Source organism: Giraffa tippelskirchi, chromosome 14 (assembly GCF_054371585.1).
Source record: "Giraffa tippelskirchi isolate mGirTip1 chromosome 14, T2T-mGirTip1v1.2.pri, whole genome shotgun sequence".
Classification (NCBI taxonomy): domain Eukaryota; kingdom Metazoa; phylum Chordata; class Mammalia; order Artiodactyla; family Giraffidae; genus Giraffa; species Giraffa tippelskirchi.
In genome coordinates this window covers 25562758-25590529 of record NC_137288.1, presented here as the reverse complement: position 1 = coordinate 25590529, position 27772 = coordinate 25562758, and the positions used below count along the sequence as shown (strand labels likewise).

General features: G+C 39.4%; 1 protein-coding gene across 9 annotated transcripts in view; it reads right to left on the bottom strand.

Moving 5' to 3' along the window:
* LOC145534210 (uncharacterized) overlaps positions 1-25465 on the bottom strand; it is a 58954-nt gene extending 33489 nt beyond the window's left edge. For 8 of the 9 annotated variants that reach the window (XR_014074344.1, XM_081561553.1, XM_081561554.1 and 5 more), the window contains exons 1-2: positions 25251-25465; positions 22655-22708 (exon numbers count right to left, since the gene is read on the bottom strand). Coding sequence is in view for 7 of the 9 variants with exons in the window: in XM_081561553.1 (XP_081417679.1) it covers positions 22655-22708; positions 25251-25327 (131 nt within the window). In the remaining 2 variants the exon portion in view is untranslated. The remainder of the gene's footprint in view (positions 1-22654; positions 22709-25250) is intronic. The other variant, XR_014074345.1, reaches the window with a different exon arrangement.
* Positions 25466-27772: the final 2307 nt, after the last annotated feature.

The following is a 27772-nucleotide window of genomic DNA, read 5'->3' as shown; positions in this document are numbered from 1 at the left end:
AATTATGATTTATTCAAACCTGATACAAACTAACTACAGTAATAATCATTTTACAACTGAAGATTTTTAAACTTTTTGTTTGTTTGTTTAAGAAAAGGAATTATAGTTCAGTTGTGGGGATAGCTGTACTTCTGAAACAAAGGGGTCAATCCTAAAAATGATCCTCTCACAGTTACGTTCAGGTGCTTCCCTGTTAAGTACCCTCCTATGGGGACGCTCACCATTAGGGTCTGCCCATGAGAACAGGGGCTGCCTCCTGACATTTCCCAACCTCGGGTGCCCTGCCTACCCCACCCACTACTGATTCACCTTGGTGCCTGTAGTCTTGGCTCCAGCAAGGAAGCAAAAGGTCAAAAAGAAAGTCACAAGGCAACTTGTGTGTATGAGAGGAGGGATTCAAAGGAAGATGGCTTGCAGAGTGAGTTGCGTGACCAGTCAGTGTGTGGGAATTTTTTTTCCATGGGTTATGAGATTTTGTCAAAAGGAAGTATTTCTCCCCAAAGTGGGAGCATGTGAACTACTAATCACTTTAGCTTTGTGTTGTATGCTAGTTTAAAAAAGAAAAAATAATGTTAAGAAAAAAAAGCCTTTATGATGGATTTTGTAAATAGATTGTCACAGGATAACCTGTTCTCTGGGCTTCCTAGGTGGCTCAGTGGTAAAGAATCCTTCTGCCAATGGAGGAGCCACAGAACATGCAGGTTTGATCCCTAGGTCAGGAAGATCCCCTGCAGGAGGGCATGGCAACCCACTCCAGCATTCTTCCCTGGAGAATCCCATGGACAGAGGAGCCTGGTGGTCCATGGGGTCACAAAGAGTTGGACATGACTGAGCAACTAAACAACAACAACCTATTCTCTAGCTGCAATCTCATCACTTCATATGGGTGTAGTCTGAATAAATTTTGTATGGTAGATGGTCAATAAAAGGATTTTTTTAAGGAAAAAGAAAGAAAGTCACAAGGATCGAAAAGAATAAAACTTTTACTTGCAGATGATTAATTGTGTATGTAACGATTCCTAAGAAATTATTAGGAATAATAATTAGATAAGGTTACAGATTGCAAGAGCAAGAAAATAATGGATTAATTGTGCAGTAAGCAAAAGGAAAAATGTCATCAATATTTACATTGGCCTCACAAAATATAGGATGTATAACAGCATTGGTGGGTACACTGAGACTAAGAGACATTGCTGAAAATTAATGAAGACAAAGAAATGGAAAACATGCCACCTTCATGATTGGATGACTCAATGTTGTCCAGTTAGCAATACTTTCCAAATGAATCTTTACTTTCAGTGAAGCTCCAATCAGTATCGCAGCAGGAATATTCAAAATTTAATAGGGAAGTGAAAAGGCCCTAGATAGTCAAAATAATCTTTAAAACGATGAACAAATTTGTAGAACTTGCTGTCTCGTTTTAGGACTTTCTCAAAAGCTACAAAAATGGGGAAACTGTGTAAGAATAGACAGATCAATCAATGTGATTTACAGCTTAATTAAAAAAAAAAAACAGAAAAGCAATTAAAAATAGAAAAAAAAACTATAAGGGCAAATATAAATTAAAAATAAGAGGCCTAAATTTTCCTGTTGAAAATAAGGAAAGAAATTCCTCCTCACTCTCTTTTTTTAAGCCTGTACTTTAGAAAACTTGCAATTATAACTTCTTTCTCAGTCTCTTTGAAATGTATGTAAATCTTTTCAAAAGCTAAATATGTCTCTCACTAGCTTAGCAACACAGGAATATCTTTCTCAAAGACCTGGGAACCATCTCTTTGAAATGTCATCATCAAAGAAGTGAACACCCAGTTTCTGGGAGGTGAGACTTCGGGAGGGGTGGTAGGAGTCTAACCTGGACCGAGGCTGAGGCTTTGCTCCAAAGCTACATCCTGTCATTAAGACAGAAGTAAAAGAAATGAACAGGTGAACTCCACTTAAAATACTTTACCTAATACATTAGGTTAAGAATTATGTCTACACAAGTATAAACTGCAAAGTACTGAGTTCTCCTAAGTGTACAATTGAAGAATTTATACTTCCTTTCAAATCCCACCTGTCTTAACCTCCATCCTTTCAGAAATAAATTAATAATTGAGTAGAGTATGTGAGGGTCTCTCAGGTGAGACTGTAAAACCTTGTCCTGTCTGCCGTGTGTGGATATTAAACATCCCCTGACACTCTTACAAAGATAGAGTTAATCCTGATATGACCTTGGTCAAATTTCTTTTTTCTTTTTCATTTGTAGGTTGTAGTGGGCTCCAACAGCAACTCACTGAACTCTGTATCATGTGACCTTCACTTTCACATAGTAATCATAAGCTTTAAAAAAGATTGAGATATCAGTCAGAATTAAAAAGAAAACGTACATTATACTGGTTTCTTATATAGCATTTAACAAAATGCTACAATGTTATATATATGGGGCATGCATACATATTATGTTTATATATTACCTATACTGTATGTAACAGATAGACATAGGTTTTCATTTGAGATTACTGGAGGGATGAGTAATGCATCAAATACCTGCTTAACTATAAGTCAAATCGACGTCTTCCCATCAATGGAAATGGTTTCATAGCTTTATCTTGAAGAAAATTAATAATTAGCCACGCAAATTTTAATAAGTGTTGTGTTAGTCATTCAATCATGTCCGACTCTTTGTGACCCATGGACTGTAGCCCGCCAGGCTTGTCTGTCCATGGAATTCTCCAGGCAAGAATACTGGAGTGGTTAGCCATTCTCGTCTTCAGGGAATCTTCCTGACCCAGGGATTGAATCTGAGTCTCTGGTATTTCAGGTGGATTCTTTACCATCTAAGCCACAAGGGAACCCTATATGATGTAATAGAATTATATCCATATATTGAATAAATATTAAGTCAAATCCCATAGAGCAATTGAGTATCTTTGCGGGAGGGGAGTTATGAAACTAGAACATTTTGAATAGTAAATGATCTATGATCAACAAACCTGTGATTTTAGGCACTAGCCACATTTAATTTTTTCAGATTAAGAAAAAATATAGCCTATCTGCTTAAAACAGAAAAATAAATCTCAAAGACTATGCCTATGATCCCTGAAAGATGACACTTTAACAAGCTATATGTTGTTTAATGGCCAGTGAACCAATAAAGTTTTCAGTAGTTCTTCCATTCACTTGTCAAATTATATTACATTTTTACTTAATTTTATAGATATGGTACTGTGAATAATTACTAATTCTATCCATAAAAGAGAGAAGGAACAACTTTGAAAAAACTAACATCACTGAGCAACGGTTGTTAGTTAGTTTTTATTTGAAGCTATCACTAGAAATTGGAGGTTTGCAAATACCTGATTAAGATTTTTTCAAGAAGTTACTTTATTAATGTTCATTCTACAATGTTTATTATATGCTTCTTTGGATTAACAAGTTGTTAATTTGGTTATAAAATGTAACCATCCTCATGATTAAAATTTCTTTTGGTATAGATGATAAATTATTGGCTCAGAAGAATTTACCTTTTCTTATTTGAAATATTGTTATTCATTACCCTTAATTTCCTTACAATATCTTTATTCTCACTATAATTCATAGAATGTGCTCAAAAAAGGCATATAGATGAGTTATAGAACTACTGGCAACTTTACAAAACCTTTGCAAATAGTAATATAGCACAGACTCAAACTTTATTCTGTTATAATCTCTATAGTTTATATTAAATAACAAATTGAAACTATTTTGTGTTAAATAAGTTGTACAATAAATGACATTTGTTCAAAGTAAAAAAAAACCAAAAAACCTTCTCTAAGCTTTTATGATATGCTGGTGTCATATAACTTAGTCTGACAGTTTGGGATTAGGTAAGAAAAAGAAAACTGAGTCATGACTGTTTGTTTCCCATCCCCTGATGCATTCACGATTGCTCAGCAAGTTTTCAGGACCTAAATCTATGTTCCACGCCTATTTTATAGAGATCATATTTGTGCTTCACTAACTAGCCTGCTTTACATCAAATTTTGATATGTATTATTGTAAATTGCAGCATGGCTGGAAAGGAATGACTGTATAAAGTAGTTACTCGGTGATCCCATTTCAGAAAGGGAAGTCTGGGTGCTAAAATGGAAAGCTTATAAACTTAAAATTAAGTGAGTCTTCTGCCCCAAATATTCTTCCCCATGTAACCTACTTTCACTATCAACTTGTTTTTTCCTAAACTCTACAATCTCTGTAAGGCTTTTTCTGAGGTTTAGTTTAAATTTAGACCATATCACTCATCTTCCTCATTCTCTTCTCCCTCCCTGCTTTTTTTTTCTGTAAGCCATTTATCAGCTTCTAATTAGTTGCTGTATCCTGCTTCACATATAGCACACGTGGCTTTTAAGTGAGTATTCTCACTGCTGCTCTCTCATCCCTTCTAGCATTGACGTCATTCATTTCACTGTCCATATGCTTCATTTATCCTATGCTGTAGTATGTTGTTAATATCAGTAGTTTAATCCAGTAGCTATCTCTTTGCCCTCGTTCAATTCCTAAGTCAGTTCCTAAGAGTCTTTGTGACCCCATGGACTGCAGCAAGCCAGGCTTCCCTGTCCTTCACTATCTCCCGGAGTTTGCTCAAATTCATGTCCATTGAGTCAGTGATGCCATCCAACCATCTCATCCTCTGTCACCCTCTTCTCCCCTTACCCTCAATCTTTCCCAGCATCAAGGTATTTTCCAGTGAGTCAGTTCTTTGCATCAGGTGGCCAAAGTATCGAAACTTCAGCTTCAGTCCTTCCAATGAATAATCAGAGTTGATTTCCTTTAGGATTGACTGGTTTGATCTCCTTGCAGTCCAAGGGACTGGTACCTGGCTGGGCCTTTCCAACTTCTCCTAAGCTCTTCTTTAGTTCCTGCTCTGAAAAGGAGCCCTTCATCCCAGGGTCTGCCTTGAACAGTTCCATGTTCCACATTCACTTCCTGGGTGAACAGCTCCAGGTACCACATTCACTTTGTTTTTCTGCAGTCTGAATTGTATATATCTTGACGTGGATGGGAGGGTGGGGGGTGGGGGGTGGGGGGTGTTATTATGCTTAGTGAACTTGGTTCTCTGGCTCAGTTTATTCTGTTTTTTTCTCGTTGTAAGAGGAGAGTGACAACTTTCCAGCCCATTCAATGTCAGAACTGAAACATCTTTTTTCAAAAGGCACCAAGATGGTGAATAATGGTATATTCGGGTTTCATGTATCACAGAACAGAGAACGCATTGTACTCCCTCACCGGCCATGAGCATTCTGAAATGAGGTAAGCCTCATGACACCCTGCACAACATTTTAAATTAATGGCTTTCTACTACAAAACACTAAATACACGCCAGAATACTGGAGGGAGCAAGGATTTTACTTAGTATTTACTCTTCATGTGGCATAGTTTATTGTATGGTGAACACACATACATACTCTTCTGTAGTCAACATATATAAAAATAACTCACTAAAATTTTGCCACACATCAGGCAGTGTGCTTGGTACTGGTGATTCAAAGTGGGGAAACACATCCTGTATCCCAAAAACGTTTGTGCACTTGACCCTTGAACCACTCCACCCCTCAGACAGCTGAAAATCCAAATAGTGCTATCTCTGCGTCAAAACAAAATGATTCATCCAAGGGCACGAAGATGAAACAGTTTGGATACAATCTGGACTCAAATTCTAGTTTGTTTATTTTTTACTCCATATACTGTTATCTGTAACCAAACACCAACTTTGCCCAACACAAAGAACAGTAAGCTGAAAATAACCTACATTTAAGTGGACTGTGAAGTTCAAGCCCATGTTGTTCAAGGATCGACTGTAATTATGTATGAAGGAGATAAATAAATAACAAAGCCCTCTGTGACCCCCTTGCCTCTATTTAGCCCAAACTTAGTATTTTCCATAGTGATATTTGATAATATTAATGACTTTAATTCTAATAATTTAAATATAAAACCTTTTATTTCCATCCATGTTATTTAGATAGGTCATCTCACTACCAAAATAAGCTAAATAGCCATATGAATTTGCCAAGAAGCTTGTACATGCTTCCACATGGGTTGGTGGGCGTGTGTCATGAAACATGATGGCACAGACACCAGAACACTGACTGTGTCCCCTCTTTGAGATTAGCCCTGGGCTCACATACACTGTGAAATCACATTTTGAAATGCAATTCGACAACCATTTACTGGGAACCAATAACTTTACTCTGAAACTTTTCTCTATCTTTTTATTTAATAATTGAGTCATTACTGGGAATATTCCAAGTATTTCCAGATGGGCAAACAGGGTCTGATATTTGCGTTGCTAGTTTCATTAAACTACCATTCTCCATCCTCTTAAGAAAGTGAAGTCACTCAGTCCTGTCAGACTCTTTGCAACCCCATGGACTGTAGCCTGCCAGGCTCCTCCGTCCATGGGATTCTCCAGGCAAGAGTCCTGGAGTGGGTTGCCATTTCCTTCTCCAGGGGATCTTCCTGACCCGGGCATCGATCCTGGGTCTCCTGAATTGCAGGTAGATGCTTTACCATCTGAGCCACCAGGGAAGCCCCTCTATCCTCTTAAGAGGCACAGTAACATAGACATCGGTGGACACATATGTGTGTTTGCATATTCTTAAGCACCGTTTCATACACTGTAAAGTAAATCTTTACTAGGCTATTTATTTTGTAAGATGGTGCCTTGCAAAAATTAGAAGGTGAAAGTTGAATAAGAGATTGGTGTATTATTCTTTCCAAAAGCATATTGACAAAACCATCTCAAAATATTATTAGGAATAAAGTTTTGCTTACATGGCTGTTTTGTCTAACTAAGATAATTACATTTTATTTAATTAAAAATAACCAAATGCTAATTTGGTTTTCTCTTTCTTTACTGAATTATACAAAGCTTTAATTTTCATTTTGTTCACCAGCATGTTCAGTGCTACAAGAAATTTCAAACCAAACACTTTTCCAAGTGCTAAAATTATTTTTTCCATTTGTGACTCCTTAATCTAATTTAGAAGTATGCAGTTTAAAATGTGAAGACTGCAAAACACATACTGAATTTGGTCTTTGGAGCAAGACTGCCAGCTGAAAATGACCATAGACTGAGAAAAGTCTTTTTTTTTTTTTTTGCATACTGATGCGAGTTTATGGTTTCTACTTCTGCAGATGGTAGTCTATCTTATTTCATAACCATTTTAGAGGTAAAGAAATTTTGCCAGGTTTCTCTCTAGCACACATTTGTTAGACCAAGAAAAAAAATCCTAGCTCTATTTCTTACTTTTTCACTCTTCACCTCTCTGGAATAAGTGGAGTATCTTTCTTAGGTGCCAAAAATAAAATTAATAACTCCACCTTCTTACTCTCATGGATGACAGAAACTTCATAGAAAGAAAAGAGTATTACATTCTGTTTCACTGGTTTCATAATTTTCTAGTTCCTGTTTTCAGATATCTCTTATCAGACTGTTCTGGAGAGAATCAGGAAGGACTTAAAGGGACAGACAGTCTGACCCCTGGGATGCTGGGCCACCTTCCCTCACAGAGAAATGTGGGACTTCTTTGCATGCTTCAGTTTTCATCATTCGGATGAATTATGGAATTCTGTAGCTTATTATTGGCCACAAACCATGGCAAAGTGGAAAAGGAGCCTGTTGGCAGCAACAGAACCTCAGACAGCTTGGAAAAAGAAAGGGAGCCTCCATAGTGCAAAGATGCAGTTTGGGAGCAAACAGCTCTCTGACTGTGAGCTATGCTGGGAAGACTCTGAAGAACAAGGACAGCTCTCATATGAGTTTTTAGTGCATGTGGATGTTTTATTCTACAAGTGTTAGAAAGACTAATAATTTGACTCAGCTATAAAAGCATGTTTTCTAACTAGGGCAGACATATTAAGAGGTGTTTGGGTTCTAGATTAATATTCTGTCATCAAATGGTGATGTATTTAGGATTGTTGAATCTTTTGAGGCCCAAGGCATTTATTATGTAAAAGCAGCAACTCTTTCTTTCAAATGACCTTTGACAAATGTTGTTTTCTCTCATAATGAACTGAAGGAGTTAATAGTAAGTGAAAACATACAGGAAATTTTAACCTGGCATACTGATTTACACTTCTATGAGTGGTCCTACAGAGCCCACTAGGATATTGATGTCTAGGCCGGCAATTTGCTAGCTTATGGAGTGGGTGTGTTAGTCATTAAGTCATGTCTGACTCTTTGCGACCCCATGGACTGTAGCCCGCCAGGCTCCTCTGTCCAAGGAGTTCTCCAGGCAAGAATACTAGAGTGGGTAGCCATTCCCTTCTCTGGGGGATCTTCCTGACCCAAGCAAGGGTCAAACCCAGGTCTCCTCCATTGCAGGCAGATTCTTTACCATCTGAGCCACCAGAGAGAGTGTTCGGAAAATCCAAGGCCTCATCAGTGAGAGCTTCCAGTGGAACAGGGTAGGTTTGGCGGTTTGTTTGTTTGTTTGTTTGGCTGTATTGGGTCTTCATTGCTGTGTGCTAGCTTTCTCTAGTTGTGCCAAACAGAGGGCTTCTCATTGCAGTGGCTTCTCTTCTTTCAGAGCATGGGCTCTAGGTGCACAGGTTTCAACAGTAGTGGTACTTGAGCTTAGTTGCTCCACAGCATGTGGGATCCTCCCAGACCAGGGATCAAATCCATGTCCCCTGCGCTGGGAGGTGGATTCTTATCCCTAGACCACCAAGGGAGCCCAGGACAGTTTGATGCGTGCTTGGCTGCAGCAGGTGCCCTGAAGGTCAGGCTGCCCCACTGCAAGCAGCCACTCTGGTGGCCCCAGAGGAGTGTGGCACATGATGCTCTTGGTGTAAAGCTTAGTAGCAACTGAGCACAAGGGACAGAAGCCTGGCTATGTGTGTGCATAGTCGTGTCCAACTCTTTGTGACTCCATAGACTGTAACTCTCCAGGCTCCTCTGTGCATGAAATTTTTCATGCAAGAATTCTGGAGTGAGTCACCATTTCCTCTTCCAAGGGATCTTCCCAACCCAAGGATGGCAGCCACCCTCCTGTGTCTCCTGCATCACAGGCAGATTCCTCTGAGCCACTAGGAAAGCCCTAACAGTCTGGTAGCTAGTCTTTGTCAAATGTTCATTCTTAGAACAAGCATCTAAGATTGAGCAACTTAAAGACAGAGTGAAACAACTTCCAAGTAATCCCGTAGGAATGAGAAAGAGCAAGCTCTTCTGTTCTTTTCCTAACAAGTTGCGTGGGAAGCATTTATTCTTTGTGGTCTGTCGTCTTCTAACATCTGAGGACAAAGTAACTTCTGCATATACAAATTATACAATGTGGGGGAAAATGACAATAGTGTCAGGTACAGAGTGACAAGGACTAAGTAATTCAGAAACTAGTTTCTTTTCTTTAGTCTCTTTATAAAGTACTTTTGGCATGTGATTGATAGATATTGTGTTAAATCTAGGAGGGAAAGTTCCAGAAGAAAACTTAGATATAAACTTTATCTTTCTCTTCATATCCAAAACATACATACAGAAAGAAGCAAGTGACATCTCAAGGTCATACTGCTCCAGCATTCAAAAGGACAGAGTTCAGGGTCCTGAGGGTGCACATGCCTTAACCCCAATTCATTATGTGAAGGGCTAAAAGGGGGTAAAAGGCTTCTTCCATCTATGTGTGTGCTAAGTCGCTTCAGTTGTGTCCTATTCTTTGGGACCCTATGGACTGTAGCCCACCAGGCTCCTCTGTCCGTGGGATTCCCCAGGCAAGAATACTGAGTAGGTTGCCATGCCATCTTCCATCTGTAAGTCATTCTAAGGCCTAGGTAGAATCATATAGTAAAGGCAGAGTCGTGGTTTTGAATTTAAAAATTTTAAAGCCATTTGCGTTTCATCCATGAACACTTTTTATTTTGTTTAGTTGAAGCCGATTGCAGTTGCTAAGATAAGAAATACTACATCATTTGTACTCATTGGCATATTGCATCAATTCCCAAGTAGTTTCTACATGTGTGTTCCTTACAAATCTCCATGTTAATATTTTTAAGGCCTCTCTCTGACACAAAAATCACATACAGTGTGTGTTCAGTAAACAATATCAATTAATAATTTAATTGCTCATCTAGAATTAAAATATCATTCTTATGTATATATTCTGTTTTAGTAGATATCATTGTCATGAGAAGAAGAAAGGTGGCGCTAAGTAGGAAAAAACCCGCCTCCTAATGCAGGAGATGTAAGAGACACAGGTTCGATCCCTGGGTCAGGAAGATCCCTTGGAAGAGGGCATGGCAACCCACTCCAGTATTCTTGCCTGGAGAATCTCACTGACTGAGAAGCCTGTTGGGATACAGTCCATAGGATCACAAAGAGTCGGACACGACTGAAGCGATTTAGCGTGCAGGCACGCAATGGTTCTACATATATCGTCTCAGATCACGAAACTGTGTGGCAGATGACAGCAGGACTCATTGATCCTATGTGCATTATTAGCCACACACACCCAATCTGGAAGCTCAGCTCAAAGTACCAACTCAAGGAAAGTAATTTGCGGATTTGGGACACTCTCCTCCATCACGCACTATAGACACTGACCCAGTGGCTGATATGAAGTACTGCATCCCCTTGACCTGCAGCATACAGGAACCGACTTCTGCTACCACCGCACTCAGGGATTGAATTGTGGAATTTATGCTTTTCGGTCCACCATCTTAAACTCTGCCAGTTAGAAGTTCTGGTTGCTGGGGGCAGCTAGCTTCTGTCAGGTTCCACTGAGCTGATTGCTCTGACCACCATCTGATCACTTTAGGATCCTCTTGCCAAAGTACCAGAAGGCAAATAAAGGAGTTACAGGACTGGCAGGGATAATCAACTCTGATCATCATAAGCTTCCAGGGTGGCTGCCACACAGGAGCCGAGAGGAGGAAGTCTGGAAACAAGTACCTTCACGGGGATGTAGCATGGTGCCCAGTGACGGCCATAAATAGTTCATTTCAGCAACTACGCCCCAAGAAGGCAAGACGGCTAAGGACAGACCACTTCATGAAGAGAATGTTTGCTCATTGTATTATATCAGCTCCTTTGTCAAAGATCAGTTGACATATTTGTGACATATTGGTTGAGTAGGAGTCTTTTCCTGGCTCTCTATTCTGTTTCATTGATTTATTTGTCTGTTCTCCCACCAGTACCACCCTGTCTTCATTACGTTCGCTTTATAAGAAGCCTTCAAGTTGCCTAGTGTCAGTCCTCTGTCTCCGTCAGTTTGTGTCTCCAAGTCTTTTTGCCTCTCCATATAAACTTTAGAGTCATTTTGCCAACATTCACAAAACAATTTTCTAGGATTTTGATTGGCACTGCATTGAATCTGTAGGTCAAGTTGGAAAGAACTGATAATCTGAACAATATCGAATCTTCCCATTTATAGCCACAGACTATCTCTTCCTTTATTTAGTTTTTCATTGACTTTGTTCTCAGAATTTTGTAGTTTTTCTCATATAGATCCTGTATGTATTTTTTTAGATTTATACCTAGCTATTTAATTTTGGTGGGTGCGAATGTAAGTGGTATTATGTTTTTAATTTCAAATTCCACTTGTCTTGCTAGTATACAAGAAAGTGTTTGACCTCCCTCTTTGGGGAGTGTTTATCTTAGAAAGCCTATAATTATAAACTCTCAGCTCCTTTGACATATATATCTTTTAAAAACCTCTTTCCAGTTTTATACCTCAGGAGTGTATTTGTCAAGGACATGGTAACCATCCTTTTGAAAGGTAACTATTAATATCAAGGAATATAGTGTAGGAGACTCACTTAGATGGGTACCTTGCTCCAAAGTGTAAAACTACCTCCTGTCATGAAAATATGAAAAGTTTACTTTCCTTTTGGGTAAAACCAGTGAGTAAACACGAATGGTTTATGATCTCTCCTCCATGAAATCCCTGTTCCTTTTATATCACTCAGACTTACTTGTGGCCTTTCTCTCCTATCTTAATATCCTCAAACAAGGCCTTGCTTGCCAGCTTAGCTTTGTCCAGTGCAAATGTTTACTTTGAAAGAGATCTGCTGTTTGAGGTAAAGAAGTCAGGAAAACCTTTCCTAAGAAGGTGACATATAATCAGAGCCATGAATCATGTGAAGGACTGTTATAAAACATCAGGAAATATACTCCAGGGGGAAGAGGAAGCAGATATTCTCTGGGGCAGATATGAGCTCAGTTTGTTTTAGGAGCAGCATAAGTACAGTGCGGTTAAAATAGATAGAGAGGAGAATAGCAACTGAGATGCAAATGATTCATTTAGTTGTTGAAGCCCTTGTAAAACATTTAAAAAGGGCCATTTAAAACATTTAATGCCTTGTCTTTATGAGATAAGATGCCATTTTTCACTAGGAGAACGGCATGCTCTGATCCATTTGTAAAAGAAGATTCTAGATTCTAACTGGAGAACAGAATGAATGAAAGTTAAGAACGTAAGCATACAGACCATTTAGGAAGTGCTCCAGACAAGTGTCAGATCACGGAAGCTTGTGCCAGAGTATTAGCAGTTAATGTGGAGTCAGATTCAGCTATGGTTTCAAGTTAAATGTAGCAAGATTTGCAGAAAGGCAATGTTGAATGAGAAGGAAAAATGTGAACCTAAGACACTGCTTAGTCTTCCAAGTGAGGAATTGGATGTAACTTTGGTCAAGTGGATCAATAATTTGGAACACAAAGCAACCTTTTGTGGAGGGAGCAGAAGATCAAGAGTATTACTGTGAACAAAACTGATTTGCAATGCCTGCTAGATATGCACATGGGATTTTTCTGGTCAAAAGTCCCATCTATGCATCTGTGGAAACAGTAACAGACTTTATTTTCTTGGGCTCCAAAATCACTGCAGATGGTGACTGCAGCCATGAAATTAAAAAAATGCTTGCTCCTTGGAAGAAAGGCTGTAACAAACCTAGACAGCATATTAAAAAGAAGAGACAATACTTTGCCAACAAAGATCCATCTAGTCAAAGCTAGGGTTTTTCCAGTAGTCATGTATGGAGGTCAGAGTTGGACCATAAAGAAGGCTGAGTGCCAAAGAATTGATGCTTTTGAACTGTGGTGTTGAGAAGACTCTTCAGAGTCCCTTAGATAGCAAGAAAATCAGTCCTGAATATTCATTGGAAGGATTGATGCTGAAGCTGAGACTCCAATAGTATGGCCACCTGATGTGAAGAACTGACTCATTGGAAAAGACCCTGATGCTGGGAAAGATTGAAGGCAGGGGGAGAAGGAGATGACAGAGGATGAAATGGTTGGATGGCATCACCGAATCAACAGACATGAGTTTGAGCAAGCTCCAGGAGTTGGTGATGGACAGGGAAGCCTGGCATGATGCAGTCCGTGGGGTCACAAAGAGTCAGACACAACTGAGTGACTGAACTGAACTGATGCATCTGTAATCAATGAGAGCTCATGACTGGTATCTGAACTTGGTGTAATTGGCTCCATGGCTTCCCAACAGTGGTATGGGGTGGGGAGGGAGGAAGCACACGTGCAGTGAGGTGGATTCAGTGAGTTATAGGTAATGCGGAACATAAATCATGCAAGCAGATTATCTAAAGATATAGGAGTAACTTGTTAATATAGTCACTTTTTTTATACATGAGGAAGTAGTCCAAAACAAGACTGGGAGCTGACTGTGGCTCAGATCATGAACTCCTTATTGCCAAATTCAGACTTACATTGAAGAAAGTAGGGAAAACCACTAGACCATTCAGGTATGACCTAAATCAAATCCCTTATGATTATACAGTGGAAGTGACAAATAGATTTAAGAGACTAGATCTGACAGGGAGAGTGCCTGATGAACTATGGATGGAGGTTTGTGACATTGTACAGGAGACAAGGATCAAGACCATCCCCATGGAAAAGAAATGCAAAAAAGCAAAATGGCTGTCTGAGGAGGCCTTACAAATAGCTGTGAAAAGAAGAGAAGCAAAAAGCAAAGGAGAAAAGGAAAGATATTTCCATTTGAATGCAGAGTTCCAAAGAATAGCAAGGAGAGATAAGAAAGCCTTCCTCAGCGATCAGTGCAAAGAAATAGAGGAAAACAACAGAATGGAAAAGACTAGAGATCTCTTCAAGAAAATAAGAGATACCAAGGGAACATTTCATGCAAAGATGGGCTCAATAAAGGACAGAAATGGTATGGACCTAACAGAAGCAGAAGATATTAAGAGGAGGTGGCAAGAATACACAGAAGAATTGTACAAAAAAGATCTTCACGACCCAGATAATCACGATGGTGTGATCACTCACCTAGAGCCAGACATCTTGGAATGTGAAGTCAAGTGGGCCTTAGAAAGCATCACTACGAACAAAGCTAGTGGAGGTGATGGAATTCCAGTTGAGCTATTTCAAATCCTGAAAGATGATGCCGTGAAAGTGCTGCACTCAACATGCCAGCAAATTTGGAAAACTCAGCAGTGGCCACAGGACTGGAAAATGTCAGTTTTCATTCCAATCCCAAAGAAAGGCAATGCCAAAGAATGCTCAAACTACCACACAATTGCACTCATCTCACACGCTAGTAAAGTAATGCTCAAAATTCTCCAAGCCAGGCTTCAGCAATATGTGAACTGTGAACTTCCAGATGTTCAAGCTGGTTTTAGAAAAGGCAGAGGAACCAGAGATCGAATTGCCAACATCTGCTGGATCATCGAAAAAGCAAGAGAGTTCCAGAAAAACATCTATTTCTGCTTTATTGACTATGCCAAAGCCTTTGCCTGTGTGGATCACAATAAACTGTGGAAAATTCTGAAAGAGATGGGAATACCAGACCACCTGACCTGCCTCTTGAGAAACCTGTATGCAGGTCAGGAAGCAACAGTTAGAACTGGACATGGAACAACAGACTGGTTCCAAATAGGAAAAGGAGTACGTCAAGGCTGTATATGGTCATCCTGCTTATTTAACTTACATGCAGAGTACATCATGAGAAACGCTGGGCTGGATGAAGCACAAGCTAGAATCAAGATTGCTGGGAGAAATATCAATAACCTCAGATATGCAGATGACACCACCCTTATGGCAGAAAGTGAAGAACTAAAGAGCCTGTTCATGAAAGTGAGAGAGAAGAGTGAAGAAGTTGGCTTAAAGCTCAACATTCAGAAAACTAAGATCATGGCATCTAGTGCCATCACTTCATGGGAAATAGATGGGGAAACAGTGGAAACAGTGTCAGACTTTATTTTTTGGGGCTCGGAAATCACTGCAGATGGTGACTGCAGCCATGAAATTAAAAAATGCTTGCTCCTTGGAAGAAAGGCTGTGACAAACCTTGACAGCATATTAAAAAGAAGAGACAATACTTGCCAACAAAGGTCCATCTAGTCAAGGCTATGGTTTTTCCAGTAGTCGTGTATGGATGTGAGAGTTGGATGGTGAAGAAAGCTGAGCACCGAAGAATTGATGCTTTTGAACTGTGGTGTTGGAGAAGGCTCTTGAGAGTCCGTTGGACTGCAAGGAGATCCAACCAGTCCATCCTAAAGGAGATCAGTCCTGGGTGTTCATTGAAAGGACTGATGTTGAATCTCTAACTCCAGTACTTGGGCCACCTCATGCGAAGAGTTGACTCACTGGAACAGACCCTGATGCTGGGAAGGATTGAGGGCAGGAGAAGGGGACGACAGAGGATGAGATGGCTGGATGGCATCACCGACTCGATGGACATGGGTTTGGGTAACCTCCGGGAGTTGGTGATGGACAGGGAAGCCTGGCGTGCTGCAATTCATGGGGTCACAAAGAGTCGGACACTACTGAGTGACTGAACTGAACTGACTGAAGTAGTCAACTCTAACTTCTTTTCTAGAACTCAGATATTTAAGAGAAAGAAGAAATTTAAAACATGTATTTTAAAAAAACCTTGAAATTATGACTGGAAAGAAAATAAGTGAATGACTATTAAACATCTAAAATCTGTCCATTATTTTCACAAAATGAAATGTTAGTGTATTAAAAATTAAATGGTAAATATTGTACCATATAATTCACATATCCTCTAAGCAAAATGTCTATATTCTAATCAATTTTGAGTTTTTTACTCCTTCAATGTCCACATAAACCAAATTGCAGATTTGGACACTAATAGCATCTTGAGTCTGTCCACTTAAATTACATTTAATATGTGAAGAAAAAGGCTAAATCTTTCCCAGTCAATAAAAAAGCATATTTTCTTAATAGATGTCATGTCTCCAGTTATCTAGCCAGCTTGAAATCTGTATTTTCAAAATTATATACTCTTATCACACAAGGCAGATCATTTGGGATTGAACATAATAAGATATATATCTGAAAAAAAATTTGTTCCCTCTTTAGCATATCCATAAATATGACTAATATGTTTAAGTATGATTTAAAATATTCATTCAAAAAAATCTTTGTTTTTGAGAAATATTACCTAAATTCTAATCTCCATATATGGTACATTTTGGCTATCTTGATTAACAGTCTTCCTGTTTTATCCCCCACCAGATTCCATTAGGAGAAATAAAGTATGAGAAATTGCAGACTTTTATGATGTTTTAAACATTATGTATACTGATTAAACTGCTGCCGTAAATCTGCTCGGAGGATGAATCTTAAAAGTACTCATCACAAGAAAAACATTTTATAACTGGTGACAGATGTTCACTAGACATTTTGGTGATCATTTTGCAATAAATACAAACATTGAAACATTATCGTACACCTGAAACTAATATAATGTTATATGTCAATTACATCTCTATTAAAAAAAAAAAGCTCAGATACAATCTACATTTGCTTGCATAATGCATAATGGAGTTCCCCACACAAGCTTTCTGCCCCGGCACCCTTACTCGACAGAAATCTCAAGTTCTGCAAAGTCAGTGCACTGTTAATATCTTGTCAGAAAAGCCTTAAGCAGATGTGACATTTGATAGTGATTATTAACCTGGCATTGAACCAGTAATTAAATAATGCAGTTTGAGTGAAGAGGGGACGCATTGCCTACTCTTGTTCAGTGATCCTTCTGATTCTAGTTCCCTAATCAGACCTTATTTAGGCTCATTATTATTTTCTGTCAGAGCCTAAGATCTAAATCATCACATAGGACATTTCTTTTTATTCTATATTCTTATTTTATTCTCAGATACATTTGTTGTATTCTTCAAAACTAATAAAATAAAAAGTAAAACAAAACAAAAACCAGACTCAATTCAGGTCTCAACTACCTTTATTACACTAGTTTGACAAATTCTCCAAATGGACTGGAACATCAAATAAAACACATTGTTTGAGTTTGAGTCCTTCCATGAATTTTAGAGGCTTCCTATTTTCACTGTCAGTGTATATTTTTTTGTCTTGGCTCATTTAAGATATGTAGGTGATGAGGAGGTCAGGAGGGACCAGAGGGAGATTCATTAAATGCCTTTTAAGTGCAATGCATTCTTCTTCCTGCTTTGTTCTCATTGACCCACTTAATCCTCCAAAATACTCTTACTGTCATTTTAATTTAAAGAAAAAAAACAGAACTGAAGCTCAAAATGTTTATGTTAGTCTGTCAAAGTTACAGTTTCCATTCTACAATTCTGTCTCTCCAGGGACTTTTTAAAAAGTTTACTTTCTGTAGTTGACAATGAGTGATAAAGCCAGGATTTGCTGGATGAGGAGAAACTGGACATAAATTACATCACTATGGATAGTTGACATCAGCTCATGAAAAGAAAACTACCTAAAAGTACAGTCAGTGAGTCTTCCTAAATGATCACAGTTTATTAAGTAACTAATCAATAGTGTACTCATGATTTCTGTAATGCATTTATTCTGAAAATCTATAAAGACACAAATTACCACTCACTGACCCAAAAAATATTGATGAAGTGCCTTCTACAGGCCAAACCTGAACCAGGAACTGGAGGATTAATGATGTCCCTCACAGGTAGAGTTGCCACGTTTAGCACATAAATATACAGGATGCCTAGTTAAATTTGAATTCCAGATAAAGAAGATATAATATTTTAGTATGTTTCCTGAAATATTGGAACATTCTTCTACTAAAAAAAAAAAATTATGCATTCTTTATCTGAAGTTCAGCTTTAAGTGGGCATCTCACACTTTTATCAGGCAACCCTATCAAAGGACCTAAGCTGGAATCAGGAAAAATGAGAAATATTGGAATAAATGTCAAATCCAAAAGATGAGTAAGAGTTAAATATACAAAGACAGAAGGGAAGGGCTTTTTGGGAAGTGATACGAACAATGATGCTGTGGCAGGAGCCGCAGCAAAGAGAAGGCGCTGCGAGTCAGGCAGGAATGGAGAGAGTGAAAGCGTGGGTTTTAAGGGGAACCTGCTAAGCAGAGAGCTTCCCAGGTGGCTTATCAGTACAGAGTCCACCTGCCAATGCAGGAGACACAGGAGACGCGGGTTCGAATCCCTGGGTCGGGAAAATGCCCTGGAGGAGGAAATGGCAACCCACTCACATTCTTGCCTGGAAAATTTCATGGACAGAGGAGCCTGGTGGGCTACAGTCCCTGGGGTCACAGAGAGTCAGACAGGACTGAGGACACATGCATCTGCTAAGCAGAACTGGGGTCTAACCGTGAAGGTCCATGCTAGGCTCGGGGTAGGCAGCCTCTAGAGGGCCCGCAGCGATTCCTGCCTCCTGTGTTAAAGCTCTTGGATTCTTTCAATTGCTCATACGGAATGGAATATGCAGACGTGACCGTGGGTCGCTTCTGAGATTAAGGACAAAAAAACTGTGATTTCTCTCTCACTGGGTCTTTCTCTCCTCTTCTCTCCCCGCTCCCTCCCCTCTGCCTTCTCTCCTCTCCTCCTCCTTCCCTTCTCTCCTCTCTTCCCCTTCCTTCTTTGCCCAGCAGAACCAGTCCATCCCACCCTGGAGTTCAGTTAGCACTTGCGTTACTTGCATACCAGCTCTCTTCTCAGGGACCTCCGCTCCTGGCTGCTGGGCCACCAGGAGTTGATGGTACTCCCAGAGCACATATAATTAGTTTGGAGGTGCATCACAGTCTTACAGCTTACTTTCTATAGATTTGACTTCCCGGTTAGAGGACTGCTTGAACTAATAAAATTAGCTTGCACACGTCACTTGCAAGTGCGAAGCAGGCTCTGAGAAGACACAAACATCACCTAGCAGAGAATTCATGTTCTACCACAAATGATCTATCAAGTATTCCTCACTCTTTAAAAAAAAAATAAAACTATCATTCCCCTAAGTAGCCTTTTAAGGAATACTTTTTTCTCTAATGGCTTTACCCCATGAAATTTAGTGCCACAATATATTGTACATCTGTTTACATAGTGTGCTTGGAAGCTCCGCATACTATTGCCATATCTAAGTTTTTTTCACTCCCGCAAGAACTGATCTTTTATCTCACTGGAAACATCAGTCCCACTGAGACTGTTTAATGTACAGAATGATGACTCTCAATAAAAACAAGCAAATAAAAGGTAGAAGTCTTTCAGTAAGTTACACACTGCTTATGACGGAAAAATTTCCACTGTATTATGCGTGCACGCATGCTGTCGCTTCAGTCGTGTCTGACCCTTGCGACCCCCCGGATTGTAGTCCACCAGGTTCCTCTGCCCGTGGGGTTCTCCTCTAGACAAAAATACTGGAGTGGTTTGCCATGCTCTCCTCTAGAGGGTCTCCGGACCCAGGGATTGAACCCATGTCTCATGTCTCTGGCATTGGCAGGTAGGTTGTTTACCACTAGCGCCCCCTGGGAAGCCCCTCCATTGTATTATGCATGTACTTTAAAAATCATTTTTATGATGTGAAAAGTAAAGTTATATCTCTGCCATTACAGCTTGCTTTAAACTTCCTGACATTATCTCCATGATATGAAGCCTTCGCTGTGGCCAGGAGACTGTCTTGATGTGATCGGGACCTTTGGTCGGCCCAATAGAATCATTTGCTGGGTAAGAAGAATAAGATTTTATATATTTTACGTCAGGCCCATCTCTGCAGTGGAGGGAAAGGTTAATCTAATCCAAACTGTTATATTGCTGGGGACTTCCCTAGTGGTCCAGTGGTTAGGACTCCACACTTCAACGCAAGGAGTTCAGGTTCAATCCCTGGTCAGGGAAGTAAGATACCACATGCAGCACAGCATAGCCAAAAAATACATTCAAAAGGAAAAGGAATGGCAACCCACTCCTGTATTCTTGCCTGGAGAATCCCATGGACAGAGGAGCCTAGTGTGCTGCTGTCCACGGGGTCGCACAGAGTCGGACACAACTGAAGCGACTTAGCATGCATACATGCATTGGAGAAGGAAATGGCAGCCCACTCCAGTATTCTTGCATAGATGCTGCTGGGAAATAGGAGTATCTCCTTTGGGTCACATTCTCCATCTTCGAGAGTCCTTGAGTCTGTTGTTGATCAATGGATTAACCAAGGACCTGATACCGCAGACCTTCTGCCCTGAATCATAGCCTCAGAAAGCTCTCTTTTCACCTGACGCGTGAGTCAGCCACTCCATCAGCTGGTGCCATAGGTAAGTTCCATGGGGAGCAGAGAATCCCAATCTGAAGTTAACAAAAATTAACCCCTGCTGCCTGGAAGGTGATTTCATACTGGAAAACTGAATCCTCAAATTTGCTAGAAATCAAAAGTTCAGAACAAGTTCATGTACATTTAAAGAAAACTTTCTATTTGGAGAAACTCTAGATTATTACCAAGTCATCTCATTTAAGATAGACACTGTCTATTTTGTATACATTTATTCTGCTAATATTTATTGTGTGACTTCTGATTGCTCAGAACACTGTTGAGCACAAAGGATACAAAGAAGGGAATAAAACACTGGCCTTTCTGAGCTTGCATGGTAAAGGAAGTACAGATAAGCAAACATCATTTGTGGAACAGAGGAACAGCTCAGTATCAGGGAGCAACATCTGTGCCCGGATATCAGGCAAGACCTCACATAAGAGGTAACAGTGAAGCTAAGAAATGAAGCCTGACAAAAATAAACAAGGGGGACTACATCAAACTAAAAAGCTACTGCACAGCAAAAGAAACAGTCAACAAAATGAAAAAGCAGCTTACAGAATAGAGAAAATATTTGAGAACTACATATCAGATAAGACCCACTCCTAGTGGCTCAGACAGTAAAGAATCTGCCTGCAATGCAGGAGAACCTAGTCGGATCCCTGGGTCAGGAAGATCCCCTGGAGAAGGGAATGGCTACTCACTCCAGTATTCTTGCCTGGAGAATTCCATGGACAGAGGAGCCTGGCGGGCTACAGTACATGAGGTTACAAAGAGTCAGACACAACTGAGCGAGTAACAATTTTCACTTTCAGATAAGGGGTTAATATCCTCATATACAAGGAACTCACACAATGCAGTGGTAGAACAACCAATAACCCAATTTCAAACTGGGCAAAGGTCCGGAATAAACACCTTTTCAAAGAAGATATACAGATACATGGAAAGGTATGAAAAGGCCAACAGGTATAAAAAAGATGTTCAACATCACTCATCATCAGGAATTGCAAATCAAAACCACAGTAAGATATCACTTCACACCTGATAGGATGGCTATCAACTAAGAGAGTGATAAATTCTGGCAAGAATGTGGAGAAAAGGAGTCTTTGTGCACTGTTGGGGAGAATGTAACCTGGTGCAGCCACTGTGGAAAACAGCACAGAGGTTTTTTGTTTGTTTGTTTTTGCTTTTTAAATAGAACTACCATACAGTCCAGCAATCCCAATTCTTTATATATATACATATACATATATATATATATATAAAGGGAACAAAATCAGGGTTTCAGAGAGATATCTATTCCCTTGTTCATTGCAGCATTATTCACAGTAACCAAAGTATAGAAAATGCTTGTACCCATTGGTGGATAAACGGATGAATGGATAAAGAAAATGGAGAATTCATCTTTAAAAAAGAATAACATACTTCCATTTGCAACAACATGAATGAATTAGGAGGACACTTTTTAAAGTAAAATATGCCAGATAGAATACTGCATATAAAGGATGTATGTACTGCATATAAAGGTTACGCATAAAGGGTGTAACTTTATGTGGAATCTGAAAAAAAAAATGTTGAACAGAGAGTAGAATTTTGATTGCCAAGGCCTGGGGGTAATAGAAACATGGAGAGGTTAAAAGGTACAAACTTTGAGTTACAAGATGCATAAGGCCTGAGATCAAATGGTGACTTGAGTTAAAAATACTGTTTTATATAAATGAAATTTGCTAAGAGAATAGAACTTCACCTTTCCCAACAACAACAACAAAAAACACAGAAGTAAATATGTGAGGTGATGGATGTGTTAATTAACTTGACCACCAGAATCCTTTCACAATGGGTGTTTATGTAATACTTTAAATATATTACCATTTTCTATATCAATTATATCCTAATAAATTTACAAAAAGAGAGCTTGAGTCACATTGTTCCTAAAAAGTGTGGAAGAGTCAAAATATCTCCCATAGAGATTAGAATTCTCAAATTATCCATTCCTGTAAATAAAGACCCATTTATTTAAAGATTGTATGGCATTGAAATAGTATCTCATAAATTAGGAAGAAGTGATTATTAGCCTGATTTAAATGCATTGATCACATCAGTTCTTTAGCCACGTTATAAAGCCCAGGAAAAATGAGTAACAAAGTGACATAGTGGAGAAGCCTGGAAGGCAACTGGTCTTGGAACTTACCCAGAATAGGAGGCCAAGGGAGTCACTAAAATTGGCAATCCAGCTGCCTCACAGCTGTAGGGAGGACGTAAAGAGAATTTAGACTACTGTAGAAACACTGCTTCTTTCATTATTTTTCCTTTAACCTGTTCTGATCTTCTGTTCTGTTTACTGGGCAAAAATGAACTCAGTACTTATGTACTTATTGCTTAGACTGGCTTCTACCGCTTTGCTACACTCTGCTCAAATTTTCCCACCAAGCCAGGCTGATGAACACCTAATTATCTTCTAAGTTATAAATGACTTTTCCCCCTGCTGTTTAGTCTCTTCCAACCCTCCCCGATACAGGTGCACACAGTTCATCCTCCCCTGTAACATGGGAGGTCTTCCATCAATATCGAGCATTTACTTGCATGCATCTGTTCATTCATTCATCTCACAAATATTTAGTGACTGTTACTACAGTAAACATATTCATGCCGGCCAGGGGTGCAAAGAGTGAACAAGACAAACCTTATTCCTGTTGTCATGGAACTTACATTTTTAATTGAAACATAGTCTTTCTCTGTTAATCCCTAAGAACTTGTGAGTTCCATAAGAGAAAAGGCCATGAATTATTCAGTTTAGTATCTCATAATTTTAATGCAGTTGCTGGCCCTGGCCATAGAGAATAAATTTAAAATATTTTCAGTGATACATAATGAAAAATAGTTGTGGGGTTTTTTTTTCTTTTTTTTGCTTATTTCTTCTAAAGGATGGGCACATTCAATGTAAGTTCTGCTACTGAAGATGGCAATTTATGTCTCAACAGGTATTATTATTTATTTTTTAATATTATTACATTGAGGATTCAGAGATGTTAAGTAATTTTTCCAAAAGCCACAGAGATCAGAAACTGTACTACCAATATTCAAACCCAAATCTATCAGACTCTAAGGCTCAAGTGATTAGACCTCCACCAACCACCTCAGGCTGAGCACCAAAGAATGGATGCTTTTGAGCTGTTATGCTGGGAAGACTCTTGAGAGTCCCTTGGATGTTGGGAGCCGTTCTGAAACTACTGCCGGATGACAAAGTCACGGCACCACTCAAGAAGAAACTGAAAAGCAGTTTCTCTCCTGGATCGGAACCTTTACTCCTTCCTGTTTTTATGCTTTTGTTGTGGTTAACTCTGTTTCCTTCTTTGATGGCTGGAGTTGTAGGGGCTTCCATGATGAGGTCATGAGAGTCCAGGAAAAAGAAAAATGATCCCTTGCCCCAGAGAAACATTCCAAAAATGATTAAACCTACCGAGGCCCCTGACTGGTGGGTCCCTAACACTCAGCCAGGGAATAAGGCCATGATCATTTGGAAAACAAGCTCTAAGCCTATTGTGACCTGGCCACATGAGGAGATTGTTATTGATGACTGGAAGACTTGGGTCATGTATCAGGGAAAATTACAGAGACTAAGCCAATTGCCTTTTCTCATAAAGATTGGGATGCTAGAGATGTTTGTGCCCCTCAGAATCTAAGCATAAACAGAAAAGAAATATATGAATTGTATTGTAAATTATTTCTAGGTAAACTGCAAAAGACTTGTCCCTGCCAGAAATAGCCTTGTGGTATATGGGTAGATGGTAAACAAACCACCGCTGACAATGGCTGTACTATGAGAAACTTTTGCCCTTAGACACCACTATGTACTTATTCACTGAAGCAAGATGCTGTACTCGCTATAGTAGCAGGCTGTACAGAAAAAGTAGATGGAATAATATGATTCATAGACTATGTTTTAGTAAAATAAAAATAGGTTTCAGGGTAAACATGTAACCAAAATGTGACATAGGATTAGGAAGAAACTTTTAACATATCTTAGAATCAGGGGATGTTAATCTGAATGGGAAAATATTGTAAGAATCATTACGTAGAAGAACATGTGCTACATAAATAGAGACTAAAGCAATAAAGATAGTGGTCTTTGGGCCATCAAAAACTCTATGTCTCCTTTCTTTCCTTTCACCGACGCCGTTCATCCCTTGGGGACCCCTGGATCAGCTGGAGCAGGACTCTGGCACTTGGACAGGAGGAAGATCAAACCAGTCAGTCTTAAAAGAAAATCAACCCTGAATATTCATTGGAAGGACTGATGCTGAAGCTGAAGCTCCAATACGGTGCCCCCCTGATGTGAAGAGCCGACTCATTGGAAAAGACCCTGATTCTGGGAAAGATTGAGGGTGAGAGGATAAGGGGACAACAGAGGATAGATGGTTGGATGGCATCATCGACTCAATGGATGTAAGTTTGAACAAACTGCAGGAGACAGCGATGGACAGAGAAGTATGGCATGCTGCAGCCCATGGAGTCCCTAACAGTCAGGCATGACTGAGCAACTGAGCAACCACCACCTGCCTCGCAGTGTGTTGTTGTGAAAACTGTAATAACTGTCATTTGTTCTCTGAATCCACTGTTGGTTTTCTCTAGGTCTGTCTCTTAAAACTCCTGGTAATTATAATTGAATGCTGATGTGTGTATTTCCCAAGACTGCCATAACAAACTACCAAAGTACTTTGTTACAAAGTACCAAAAAGTAGGTATGTTTTGGGGTGGCCAAAAACAATGAAAAATTGTTCTCTCACAGTTCTGAGAGCCAGGAGTCTGATGTCAAGGCGTCTGCAGGGCTGTGGCCCCTCTGAAGGCTCCAGGGACGAATCATTCCTTGCCTCCCTCAGCTTCTGGTGGCTACTGGTGATCCTTGGCATGCCTTGGCTTGTAGCTGCTCGATTCAACCTCTGATTCCACCATCACACTGTTTGCTCTTATAGTGTGTGTCCTCTCCTCTTCTCATAAGGACACCAGTCATTGGATGTAGGTCCCACTTTAACATAGCATGATGTCATAGAAGCTTGATTACATCTGCAAAGACCCTGTCTCCAAAGAAGGTCACATCCACAGGTACCAGAGTTAGGGCTTGAATGTATGTTTTTAGGATACACAATTTAGCCCACTGTAGTTGGATACTACATATGGAATGTTTTTGAGAATTTGATAATATTATTTTTCTTTAAAATGAGTTTAGCCTATTTTTTTTCACACATACAAACGTTTTCCAGATGTATTGCTCTACTTTCTTTAGTCTGTTATTTTTTTTAGTAGAGCAAAAACTGAGCTCACTTAAGTTTGAGTACAGTTTCTGTACGATTCTCCTTCTGATTAATCTCAGATCTTTGGTTTTGTGTACCACAGGTCCTCATTGAGACCTGGGGATAGCATCTAGCATATTCTAGATTCTTTCCTTTCTAGCAGATTCTTCTTCCAGCTTTTGTGTCCCTAGCACTGTAAGACTGATTAAAAAAAAAAAAACACTCTGCTTTTTAGAGACTTTTAACTTGGCATTTTATTTCCTGGCTTTATGCAGCTTAAGAAATTAGCATATGTATCCAGTGGAAAACTGGAATGTCAGATTGATTTCTCTATACTTCATTTTCTCTGAAATTGAACCCTCAAGTTCGGAGTTCTTTGGCACTTCCAAACTAAAAAATTTGTCTTTATAATATTGTGAGTTTGCCAGAAACTCTGATGACTTGTCTACTCCTAATGGCCAAAATGTTCTCAGTGTGTTTTCAACAGCCCTAGCTTATACCTTGTGGGTCAGAGATGTTGGTCATTTATTAAATTCTTCAGAATTTTTGGAAAATTAAATTTGACAATCAAATGAAATTGTTATCCTAAACCGCTAGGTTCTGAGATGGTTTGTTCTACCATAGTAAAAAATAACAAACAACAAAAAACAAAGGAATTGACAATGATAATTCACTAAACATCTATTATCAACTTTCTTCTCACTTGATTTTTTTTCACTGTAAGGGCTAGTAAATCAAATACTCTAATAGCATCCCATCCAACTGGGGGTTCACACAACATAAAATTGTTTTATAAAAAAATATAGGTACAAATCCCTGAATATGGAGCATCTGCCTAAATCGAAAAAAAAAAAAAGAAAAAAGAGAGAGAGAGAAGAAAAGTCTTGGTATGTGGGAACATTTTACCCCTTAAACATTCATTCTTTTCTTCTTTCCTGGAACATGCACATGAATAGCAGAACTCTTACTTCCATTCATTGACAAACATGGCGATAGAGGTCTACCTGCTGTGAATAGCAGATATAAAAGGTACAAAACTTGAACAGTCACACCAGCCCTGGACTCCCATATTTCAACTTATTATTGTTCACTCCTAAGTTGTGTCCTACTCTTTGCAACCCCATGCACTGCAGCCCTGTCCTCCATTATCCCCCAGAGTTTGCTCTGGGAGATTGCTTAAACTCATGTCCATTGAGTTGGTGATGTTATGGAACCATTTCATTCTCTGCTGCCCACTTTTCCTTCTGCCCTCAATTTTTTCCAGCATCAGGGTTTTTTCCCATGAATTGGCTCTTTGAATCAGGTGGCCAAACTATTTGAGCTTCAGCTTCAGCATTAGTCCTTCCAAAGAATATTCAGTGTTGATTTTCTTTAGGATAAACTAGTTTGATCTCCTTGCACTCCAAGGGACTCTCAAGAGTCTGCTCCAGCACCACAATTCGAAAGAATCAATTCATTGGCACTCAGCCTTTTTTATGGTCCAACTCTCACATCCATACATGACTACTGGAAAAACCATAGATTTGACTAGATGGACGTTTGTAGGCGAAGTGATATCTCTGCACCTTAATACACTGCCGAGATTTGTCACAGATTCTTTCCCAAGGAGCAAGCATCTTTTAACTTCATGGCTGCAGGCACCATCTGCAGTGATTTTTGGAGCCCAAGAAAAGAAAATCTGTCACTGCTTCCACTTTTTTCCCTTCTATTTGTCATGAAGTGATGGAACTGAACACCATAATCTTAGATTTTTGAGTGCCAAGTTTTAAGCCAGCTTTTTCACTCTCTCTTTCATCCTCATCAAGAGGCTCTTTAGTTCATTTATACTTTCTGCCATTAGAGTGATATCATCTGCATATCTGAGTTTGTTGATATTTCTCCTGGCAATCTTGATTCCAGCTTGTGCTTCATCCAGTCCAGCATTTTACATGATGTACTCTGCATGTAAGTTAAATAAGCAGGGTGACAATATATAACCTTTTTGCATTCTTTTCCCAATTTTGATCTAGTCATTTGTT